Source organism: Vicugna pacos, chromosome 26 (assembly GCF_048564905.1).
Source record: "Vicugna pacos chromosome 26, VicPac4, whole genome shotgun sequence".
Lineage (NCBI taxonomy): Eukaryota > Metazoa > Chordata > Mammalia > Artiodactyla > Camelidae > Vicugna > Vicugna pacos.
In genome coordinates, this window is record NC_133012.1 from 25308928 (window position 1) to 25321283 (window position 12356).

General features: G+C 35.6%; 1 protein-coding gene across 2 annotated transcripts in view; it reads right to left on the reverse strand.

The window, feature by feature from the left end:
• The window catches only part of WDR17 (WD repeat domain 17), a 75101-nt gene that overhangs the window by 56806 nt on the left and 5939 nt on the right, over window positions 1-12356 (reverse strand). For both annotated transcript variants that reach the window (XM_072950514.1, XM_072950515.1), the window contains exon 2: window positions 2819-2947. In XM_072950514.1, coding sequence (XP_072806615.1) covers window positions 2819-2941 — 123 coding nt within the window. In that variant the 5' untranslated portion in view covers window positions 2942-2947. The remainder of the gene's footprint in view (window positions 1-2818; window positions 2948-12356) is intronic.

The following is a 12356-nucleotide window of genomic DNA, read 5'->3' on the forward strand; positions in this document are numbered from 1 at the left end:
CCAACACTTGTCATTCCTTGTTTGTCTTTGCAGTACAGCCATTCTAATAGGTGTGAGGTGAACTTTAAATTGGGCTATTTAAATATACAAATGCATTTTCTGTGCATTTAGGAATAAATAGATTTGTAAGTATTCAGTGATTTAAGTTATCTTTGGCAGATACTGTGAACATGTCTAATGTACCCAGTAGAAAAAACTGCTATGTAATTCAGAAATTCAGTGGAAGACCGAACACAGTGAATGCCTGAAGAAGCCACATTGCACATCAGCGATCTTCACTGACTTTACAAAAAAAATTATCCATATAAGACTTTAAGCACAAAATAGAATATTGAACTACTTGCAGGGATTAACCCATTAATATATTCCTATTATATTTTCAATTCAGTATTATGAGACTGTAGTGCTACATTGAGTTGGACCATAAATTACTCTACTTTTAGAGTTTTTAATACAATATATTAGTGCTTATAATTCAATGGTTAAAGAAAAATGCTAATGGCATTTACAAGTGTCATTTACTAGTTCAGAAAAATCTAAAAGTGTATCAGTATCATCATACAGACTGTGACAGATTCTCAGCTGTTGTGCATCACTGCTAGGTATTGTTTAATAAAAATTCCCTCTGAAAAGCATTATAATATTTTATATGTATACAGTATAATTTTCAACGGACTTTATTTAGATGTTCACATTTAAAACAATACTTATTCATGTAAGTTTAATTAATGTTAGTGTAACTAATAATGTAATTTTTGATGCATATTTTGAAACAAGGTTTTACAGTGAACTCTGTAATGAACTATCACCTAAGTTTATTTGTATTCACTTCTAAATCAGGGTAATTTTTAGTTTGTTTCAGTCATTAATGACACACAAACTTTCTTCATAGGTTCTTTTATGTTAAAACTTTTAGCTTTATCTTCCTAAATATTCAAGTCATAAAATGTCATCATAAAACTTAAGACACATGCAAACATTAAAAAAAAAAGTTCTGCCTCCATCTACTTGTTTACCCTACTGACCCCTTAGAGGAATGGCAAGTCCTCTGTCCTACCTGGTAAGTTCTCTTCTTGAGGAGGAAATAAGAGACAAGAAAATAGGGACCTAAAGCTAAGGGAGAAATTTTGTAGCAGGAAATCAGGGGGTGAGAAGCTTAGCAATGCATGCAGATTGTAAGAAGGTGGAGAGGAAGACAGAGGAGACACTTAGCAGGCTTCTGCTACTGTCTTCTGTGGGGAACCGAAAGTGAGAAAAACGTTCCGTTACACTGAAGCTGCATTTTCACTGCTGGATGTTTCCTCAATCTTGAGAAATGGACTGCATGAATCTTATTCAATATTGTGGAAAGTTAACTCATTTATAGATTAATTATCTTATTTTTTAAATTTTCAATAAACTACAACAGTATTAGTCATTAAAAGGAAGTTTTACTCCAGGATAAAGCAATAATTTTCTACTCTTGACTGAAATGAGTTGGTGTTTAAATATTAAAAAAAAAATCATCCAAGAAACATTTAATAAGTGGCGAGTGAGTGCCAGAGAGTGTGCAGTAACTTGAGAATTCAAAGACGAAGAAGACGTATTCTGGTCAAGGAAGTATGCAGAGAGGAAGTCCATTTTTATAAGGTCCTTCTCTGAGAAGGAGGAAATATGAAAAAAGCTTATACATCTGAGCTGAGATTTGAAAGATGAGAAAATGTTCTCTGGACAGGCTATGTGGGAAAACTGAAAAATTAGTAAAGAAAGGCAAGATATAAGAGTCTGAGATTTTTTAAAAAGGCAATTCTCTTGGTCTGTCTGGAGCACAAGGTGAGAGGGAGACAGCGACAGAAAGACTGAAATGATGGCACACCACGAAGCCTGGATGCTACTATCAAACGATCAGAAGCAACTGTACGTTTAAAATTTTAGATCTGTATGATAGATGACTGATGACACTGAAGGATAAATTACAGGGAGTCTAAACAACGCAGAGAATATGAAGAGACTATTACAGTAGTTTAGGTGAGAAGGACAGAAAGAAGACAGTACAAGACAGAAAGTACTAGAATTGCTCTGGTTACCTAGGGCACAGAACGTGAGCAGAGGAGTCCCTGGTAACGCTCACAGCTGTGCTTTAGGTGAAAGGTTAGCTGTTGACACTGAAATACTGGCTTGGGTCTAAGAAAAACTGGACTTGGATTTAAGGTGCTCATGGAGCCTCCACATGAAAAAATTCAAAGGCCACATTGGCTGAACAGATTGAGAACTGATGCGAGCTGTCTGGATGGAGCAAGGACATGAAAAAAAGTACTTATAAAGGTTCTTATCCTAAGAATTTCTCAAAATATATATATACTATTTTTAATATAATGATCTCTAATGGACTAACCAATTCTTCAGCTGATAAGACAATTTTCTCATATCAAATGTTACTGAGCAAGGTTTAAAACAAATGAATAAATTAATTCCATTTATTTATATGAGAATATAGTTTAAAATAATTAAAAACTACTCGCTCGCCATTCACAAAACAGGACCTTTTAATTCTTTAAGAAATTCTTTTTTCTCAATGGCACATGAAAGATTATTAAATCAATTAAGATGTTGCTTATATAATTTAATACTATGATACAAGCATTTTCTAAAAGCTTGACTTATCAAACCAATATAGTATAAACAGTAACAAAATATAAACATAACAAAACATATATATAACACCAGCAAAATTAGAGCATTAAGATTTTCACATCACAGGAATTTAAAAGTAAGTGTTAATTAAGTATTAATTTCATCTGATACAATTAAAAATCAAAACGAATCAGGACCCCTGTACCTGATAAACATAGATGGCCAGGGTAGCGCAGTAAGCAAACCTGTCGCCACCGGCAGCACACACATCTCTGCTCCACGGCTGACATCCGGCAGCCAGCAGCCCCACCTGCCTCACCTGGGACATGTTCGCCTTGAAAAACAAGTTTAGAGGAATATCAGTCATTTCCACTACTTAATACGCTTCCTCTTCATTGTTTTACATTTGTCTCCCACAATCCTATCTTTATGCCCCGAAAAAATTTTCTATCAGGACTATGAATCTCAATGCTTTCAGAGAACAGGAGTTGAAATCCCCAAATGGCAACAGACATCAAGGCAGGCCTTTAAATTAGAGAAGCAAGAGATTATGAAATGAAACATGACAACTGACATTTGACCAGGGTTGGGAATTCTAGGAGTGACAGGGACCAGAATAAAATAGTGACTGCATGTCCTATCCAAAGGGTCTAGTACAGCTGGAGAGGCCTATCTCTTGTTGCCAGATTTGTGGAACCTCCCAGAGAAATGGAAATATCCAGATTTTTATGTAAATGTACCAATTTTTAAATACTAACAATTCATTCAAGGCAGTAAATTCAAATATAAAAAACTATGAGCCAATATTGGGAGGATGGACCTCTGTCTTAGACCTTCACCCTCTTCACATTAACTGTATTCTCACAAAAACGATCCAAGGTACACAAGGCAGGAACACAAAGTGGGTTAATAGTCCGCTCACTGTGAAGAGGGGGCAGAAGGAATCTGGAAACTGCTGAATGCAAGTAGTCTGTGTGGCCAGGCAGAGAATTTCAGAGCAAACAAGCCCAGAGTCAGTTACGTTATCTCTCATTTATTTATAAAGCTACTTTCTTCTTTATATCTTTTCTACTTCATATTGCCAGCTCCTAAAAAGATCTCTTCTTTTTTCCTCTTTCTTTTCTTTTCCAACTCTTTCTATCTTCAGCCCATTAAATCCCCTTATCTGCATGGAACTAGAGATATATTTACAAAAAATCAACAGATAAATTGTAGTGAAATAATATATTGCAGTATTATTGGCATGCTTAAAAAAAAAACAACTGTGCTCTCCACCTTTGAGTGCTTACAAGTAAAAATAAATGGCTACAAAAATCTGTTTTCTTCCTCCCCTAACGACATCTGTATTTTCTCAGGCACTAGCATTCTGGATAAATAAAAAAATACATAAACTTTTTTCCAATTAATAATGTTACAACAATATATTACTTTTCACTGAAAATATTCATTATTTTAACCACATGTGCATTAAATAGGCTTTTATGGTTTATCCTTGGGATGTACGATTACTCTTAATAATGTCTGTATGTAAAAGTGCTTTCTGATTTATGTTTAAACACATTTTAAATTCATATTTGGAAAAAGAAATATAAGAAAAAGATATTTAAACAAACAGGTAAAACTGAGTCATTTAAAGAATTTTCACTTTCTGTTAACTTTCTCAATTTAAAAAAATTAATAAACTTTATTTTTAGAGTAGTTTTAGGTTTACAGCAAAACTGAGTAGAAATTACACAGATTTTCCATTCACTCCTTGTCCCCTAACACACACAACCTCTCACACTGTCAACATCCCCACAACGTCCCCAGATGGCACATTTGCTATAATGATGAACCTACACTGACACATCATTATCACCCAAAGTCCACGGTTTACATTAGGGTTCACTCTTCGTGTTGTATGTTCTGTGAGTTCTGACAAATGCACAATGGCATGTATAGTACCATGAAGAGTAGTTTCACTGCCCTAAAAATACTCTGTGAGTTCTGACAAATGCACAATGGCATGTATAGTACCATGAAGAGTAGTTTCACTGCCCTAAAAATACTCTGTGCTCTGCCTGTTCATCCTTCTCTCCCTCCTCACTGCTGATAACCACTGATCTTTCTACTGTCTCCATAGTTTTGCCTTTTACAGAATATAGCTGGAAATCATACAGTATGGAGTTTTTCCAGATTGGTTTCTTACACTTAGCAATATGCACTCAATGTTCCTCCATGTCTTTTCATAGTTTGAAAGCTCATTTCTTTTTAGCACTAGATAATATTCCATTGTTTGGATGCATCATGGTTTATTTATCCATTCACCAATTAAAGGACATTTTCATTGCTTGCAAGTTTTGGCCATTATGCATACGGCCACTATCTGTGTGCCAGTTTTTCTCTGGACATAACTTTTCAATTCATTTAGGTAAATAGGAAAGAATGCAGAAGGAGGAGTTGCTGGATGCTGGTAAGGGTATGTTTATTTTGAAGCAAATCATCAAACTCAGAGTTTTGCAGAGTGTCTGCACCATTCCCATCAGCAGTGAATGAGAGTTCCTGTCGCTCCACATCTTCACCATCCATTGGTGTTGTCAGTGCCTCGGATGGGTCACTCTAATAGGTATGCAGTATTATCTCATTGTTCTTTTAATTTACAATTCCCTAAAAATTTATGATGTCGGACACTTTCCCATAAGCTTACATGCCATCTATATTCTTCAGCGAGGTATTATCTTTTCAAGTCTTCTGCACATTTTTTAAAAATTGGGTTGTTTGTCTTCTTGTTGAATTCTAAGAGTTCTCTGCATATTCTGGATAACAGCTATCAGATTGCTTTTGGCAAGTATTTTTCCCCAAGTCTGTGGTTTGTCTTCTTATTCGCTTGACATTTGTCTTTCACAGAGGAGGGTTTTTTTTAACTTAATAAAGTTTATCTTATCAATTATCTATTTCATGGATCATGCCTTTGGTGTTGAATCTAATAGTTCATGGTCAAACCCAAGGTCACCTAGGTTTTATGTTTATCCTCCAGGAGTGTTATAGTTCTGTGTTTTACCTTTAGGTCTATAGTCCATTTGGAGTTAATTTTGTGAAGGGAGTAAGGTTTGGTCTAGTCTAGATTAATTTCTTTGCACGTGGATGTCCAGTTGTCCTAGCACCACTTGTTGAAAAGACTGTCTTTTCTCTGTTGTATTGCCTTTGCTCCTGTGTTGAGAGCAGGTTGATCATACTTGTGTGGGTATACTTCTGGGCTCTCTATTCTGTTCCATTGATCTGTTTGTTCTTTCATCCCTACGACACTGTCTCGATCACTACAGTTTTGTAGTAAGTCTTGAAGTCGTGTAGTGTCAGGCCACTACTTTGCTGCTCTCCTCCAACACTGAGTTAGCTGCTTTGGGCCTTCTGCCTCTCCACATAAACTTCTGAATCAGTCTGTCAATATCCATAAAGGAGCTTCCTGTGATTTTGGTTGGGATTTTGTTGCATCTATAGACCAAGTTAGCAGTAACTGACATCTTGACATTACTGATTCTGTCTATCCCTGAATATGCAGTCTCTCTCCATTTATTTAGATCTTTGATATCTGTCATCTGAGTTTTATGGTTTTCCTCGTAGTGATGTTATACATATTTTGTTAGATTTAAACCTCAGTATTTTTCACTTTATCAGTTTTTCTTGGTTTACTGCTTTTAGTTTCCAAATTCAGATAATATAAACGTTTCAATATTGTCATACAATTTGGTATGCCCTGGTATGTTCCTAAGCAGCTTTTATAAATCTTATAGTCCATTTTTAAATTCAGAGTTGAATAATTTGACCAAACCAGCCATTAAAATAATGGGTAGAAACAAAACAAAATGGCAGCTTACTAAAAAAATCAGGAGTTTGAATGAAATGTTAAAATGTCATGCATCATTAAACATATGAGTACTATTGCATTTATAAATGAATTACGTATTTAAACTGCTAGAATTTGAAACTTCTAGATAATTTTTTAAACTATTATAAAAGTATACATATAAAACACTAAGCAGCCTTTATTAAATGGTATCTACAGTTGCCAAGGAGATAAAAAGAAGTGTCCAGAAGCTTTTGTGGTCTTTGCAGTCAGCATGAATGCTTACACAATTAGTGATTCTGCATTAGTGAAGATAGAAAATGTTCAACTGAAGGTCCATTTCAAAATATATGTTTATATTTTAAATATAAATCCTACAAAACATGTCACATTTATAGGTAAACAAATATACTTAAACTGTATGTGACAGGTGATATTACACACTCTTTTTATCTTTACTTAAGAATATGTTTCATTTTATTGTGAACCATTTAAGAATTCCCATTTCCATTCTAAAGATCTGTTGTTTCAAAAAAATTAAAAAGATTTGTTATTTCAGAAAACATCATCTTTTTGGCCCAGAAACAACATACACACTTTAAAGATGAAGTACTACCCTGCGTTCACTGAATGGTGCAGAATTACAAAGGATTCAGGAAGAAAGCCTGAGCACTGCGTCACATCACATGCAGCCGACAGTGTCAGCAGCCCAGCAACTACAGCCCTGCAGAGATATGATTTTAATTTTTTAAACTAAATTCTAGTTTTGGTTTCAATCTCGTATTATATGAAATACACAATACACAGTATAACTACAGTGAGGTGGTGTAAGTGTATGTACTGTAAAAAAGCAAGTGATAAAAGTGTGTTTGCATTAGATTTGTACAATGGTAAAGCTCACTTCCGAATATGCAAGATTATGATATGCCATAATCATGAAATTTAAATATAGCTAGAGTTACAACACTGCCAAAAATAAAATTATAAAACCAAGTCAAAATCAAGTTGATATATACATTATGTGTGTGGGTCTGTAGAAATACACACACATGACATTAATACTAACTATATCAAGGTATAAAGGCCAACTGAGTATCTAAAATCAAAACTTTTACTTGTATGTTATTTTTAAAACACTACATCTCTAAATCATAATTTTTCACTAAAAAATCCAACTTTTCTTTTCCTGTAACATCAAAAAACAACTTGAAAAATCTGCTATGCTGAATGCTGATTGTACAGAGATATACGGACTTACATACGATCTGAAAAATTGTAAGCCGGAATTTTAGAAGAAATGAAACTCAACATTCATGTTTCAAACTCCATTTTTTTATAATAAGATCTTTCACTGTCATCTAAGTTTGTATAAGAACTGATCAAACTTGAGCCAGAAGAAGCTCAAACTCAGGAAGATGATTTGGTAGTTTTAGGGTTGAACCACATCTGTGTATGAGATCAGCTGTTCTTTAATATGTCTCTGAACCAGGAATTCACTTATAAAGGCCAACAGTGTATTAAAGGGCAGACTGGGGTTATGGTGGAGGAAAAGACTTTGAATACTTATCATCTCTGGAAGTTGTCCCCAAATCACTATAAAGGAATATGCAATTTCAGTAAAAAGTCTTTGAATCAGTCACTCCTTCCTCCCAAATCAGACTATCATCCATATCCCTTTCTGTAGAGAAATAAATAGACCACACTTGGAAAAAAGCCTTCTGTTTGAACATCAGAAATACACAGTTATTACATTTAAACTGCACACTCACAATACAAAGCCTTAACAGTGCGTGCGTGCGTGTGTGTGTGCGCCCAGGGGACCCTGGAGTACTCCTGCTGTATTCGTAAGCTGAAATCCTTCCATCATTGGTGGGTAAGGGTGGGACTCAGGATGGAAAGCTACCCACTAACTCTCAGCCTCTCTTCTGAAGAATGCTTTAGGATCACAACATGAGCCTTATTCTCCAGAGTTAGGTATTTACTGACTCCAGAGATGTTTACCAGCTTGTTTCACTGCTGAGAATTTATAACTAAAAAGATAATTAAAAAGAAGTAAAATACTGAGAAAATATCTTTGATTGATGTGACCAGAATAGGTCCCTGAAGAAATAAGGAGGAAGAAAAATTCAGTGCTGCATGTTGTTAACAGTAATATGCCTTCAAACAAGCTATGGGGGAAAGCTGCTAAAACTACGTAAAGATACTCTGGCTCTTTCGTTCCACTCATCAGTGGAAAGGAAAACCCTTAAGTTGCTTTCATTTAAATAATTGAGAAATCTTTCATTCAAAAGGTGAACATAATCAAAGAGAAATCCTTTATTACTCTAAACTAAATCCATTTTGATAAGGTGCATTTAAAATGGCAGTTTTCTGCTATTGCGATAATAGATCAGGATAGCTATATTCAAAACACTATGCAGAAGTTGCCATAGTAACAATGCAAATCCCTTTGAAACATAATTAATTGCCTAAAAATTTATCAAATGGAACATGGCACTCTTCTTCAGAAAATTTTTTCATCTTCTTTTACAATATTATTATAATCATGGGATTATCACACAAATTTCTACCATTAAATGTTTTTCTCTATGTAAAATGACTTTCTTGAAATTATAGCTATTTTCATACGTAATCTCATTAGAAAGAACTGTTTTATCTTTAAAGCCTAAAGACAATCTGGAAACATTAAGAATTCATCTGGAACCCGGACAGCAAAAAACACCTTTTCTTTAATATGTAAGTAGGACTATCCTTATACATTATCTTTTTACTTCTGCTTTTTAAATCTATCAAAATGTATCTCATTTATCCTTGGAATCTGGTAATGCAAAAATGTCCACAGTATAAATGGCACAGAAATAGAGCTGCCATGAGAAACAATGCAGAAAAAAAGTCACAAAAATTATAATCACAACATAAATATATCTTACTCTTTGTAGTCCTTCATACCAATCATCTTGCTCAAACCAGTGTGAAATGTAAGCCATCCAAGCCATAGGATGTTTCTACTTTAATCAAGGCAATTGGAAACCCGGCATCAGAATCGTCAGCACCTAAAGCAATAACAACGTGTTTCAACCAAGCAGCTTTACCGAACTCTGCCTTAGGAAATGTTATTCAGTACAAGAGGCCAGACGTGCACAAACATTACAGCTGAAACAGTTTTAATAATTTATAAATAACAGTACCTATAAAAATAATGCTGAACCAGAAACCATAAGCCTATATTCAAATAAGAAATAAATCAAACAGTAATTCCGTTGTATAGTCCTGGAGAACGTTATGTCAAACATTTTAGTAGGCTTTCAGCTTTCATTCTAAAAACACATCCTAGATTTAACTTTAGCAAGAAATAGGCAAATTATTTCTAAAAGTTACCAAATTAAAAATAGAAAGACCATAAAGCAACAAGAGGGAGAAAATTAGTCCTATATACAACCTCAGGAGCTGGACATAAAACTAGAATAAAGCCTTCAGGTTACAAGGTGTACAAGACAAGGCCAGTTCTATATTTCTACGTGCTTCCAGCTCTAGTTGAGAGTTAAATCCTCTCTCAGTTAGCTGACTGCCAATTACCTAAGTGCCTCCGGAAGTTCAGAGACAATGCATCACTTCATAGAGTGCTGAAGTGTCCAGCAGAGACTCAAAATCACATGAATCTGACTTCGTTTTAGTTTTCCTCACTTCTGGGAGAAATTATTTACTAGCCCTACTAAAGAAGAGGTTTGTTGGTGCACTGGAGAATATCTGGACTTCAGAATATTCTCTATAAAGTTTAGGTACTTCATCCAACATCTAACAAGTCCTGAGTGATCTTTTCCTGACCAAACTCATCAAACCCTTAGAACTTAGTGGAGAAAAAAGGAAGAAAGGGAGGGAGGGAGGGACGAGAGGGGTGGAAAGAAAAAGAAAACAATTTGATTAATTTGAGTGTTTCATTCTTCATATCCAAAAAGTAAGACAGCTTTTGTTCTGGAGTAGAGAGATTGCCTGACTTACGAATATCACTGTAGCTGGCTGAGAACAGCCTTATCTCTAAAAATCTGTTAGATGCAACATGGCATTCCTCTTCTTCCTTATTCTCTAGAAATATTTTCAACAATATCTGCCTGAAGCCCCAGGTCAAAATACCTGGGAACAGGCTGTCAGTGCCACAGGATGTTCCAGGACTGGTACAATCTCCAGCTTAACTGGCTTGCATCTTGATGACGTCCCTGAATGTGGACCAAGCTTTCTGTTCTGCCCTTTGAGCTCCCACTGTTTTGCCCTCTGAGCCCTGGGTTCCTGCCCAGCAGCTCAGAATTTGCATCCCCTTCACTGTCCTGCCCTCTGGATTTGTGCCCCTCATTGCTGTCTCTCTTAGCTATTGCCTATTCTGTTTTGAGTTTCAATTCTGTGTCTATGTCCTGCCTCAACCTTTTTCACCCAGCCTTGAACCTGTATCTAGCAGTTGTCCAAAGAATATCTAACTACCTTGCCACCATTTCAGTGGTTCCAGTCTCTCAAGCCAAATCCTTAAAATCCATTTCAACGTACCTACCCTGCCTAGATCCCGCAGCCTTTTATCTGGTAATCTCGCTATGAACACTAGTAAAGCCAAGCTTCTCTCTTTCAAGTGATAAGAATTCCCTTTGACCACCCTCATTCTTTCCTTTGTCCTGAATCATCATTATACTCTAGACAGTCACCTGAAATAAAACATCACACATCTTTGATTCTTTCTTCACCTTCCCCACCACCTCCATTACAACTGACCACCAAGTCTTAACCTTTAAGACGTCTCTTCAAAAACCCCTTCTCTCCATCCCTAACGCCAGTGTTTTAGTGAAACCCTTCACTGTGTCTTGCACTTTCCCTGCCTCCCTGCTTTCAATGCAGTTCCTAAACATGCTCTATGCTATCATGACCTTACGCCTTGAAGTTTTGAAATGCTTTTGCCTGAACTGGCCTTCCCCTCCCCTTTCTCTGTGAATAATGGGCTATTTCATATTTATCAAGACTCAACTTAATATCTGTCTTCTTCGAAGTCTTTCTCAAATGCACCAAATCCCCCATCTGTGTGCCTTTAAGTCTATATTTGTATTGCACTGGATAGTGATTATTTGTGTAGACAAAATTGTGAGTTCCCCGAGACTCTGAGACGGAAGCGTTTCTGGCAGGTTTGAGAAATAGTAAGAAAAATCAATAGAAGTATATAAAAACGTGTATTCAAAGGTCAGAGACATATCATGATGCAGAGATCCAGGGTAGTTTTGTTGAACTCCTCTTTATCCTCTTCAGAATTTTGCAGAATTTCTTAATACAAATCTATTGCCTGTATTAATAAATTTTTTTTAAATCTCAGACCCTAAAAAATCTTGTTGAAAATCAGTGTTTAAAATTTGAAAACACACATGCTCAGTTATGCAAAAAATTCTCATAAGCACATATAATGAATATGTGTTCATGAGAAAACATTTAGAAACTGCAAAAAAAATTGGAAAGTTTTTTTTTAAGCAGCCATTAGCCTACTACCTTGAGATCTTCTTCCTCTGTCTAGCATCCATAATTCTAAATGACCACTATTCTCACTGATAGGTACAGCCACAGATTATCAAGGATAAATATAATCTTAAAGATCTCTAAATCAGTGCATCTCAAGGGGTGGTTCTCAGGTATCTTGCATTCACTGAGAAACTTGCTAAAAAGTGCAAATTCCTGGATTACATCCTCAAAAATAGTGAATGGGAATCTTGGGGTGGAGTGTGGAAATCTGCTTTTTAACATCACTCCCAGATGATTTATAGCACAGTAAAGCTTGAGAACTACTTCCTCAGTTCAACAACAGTAAAGATAATTCAGCAGATAAACTGCCTCTGGTATCTGCTACTGACTGAGATTAAGCTCTTAAATTTCAATCATTCCTAAAATTACCTTTCAT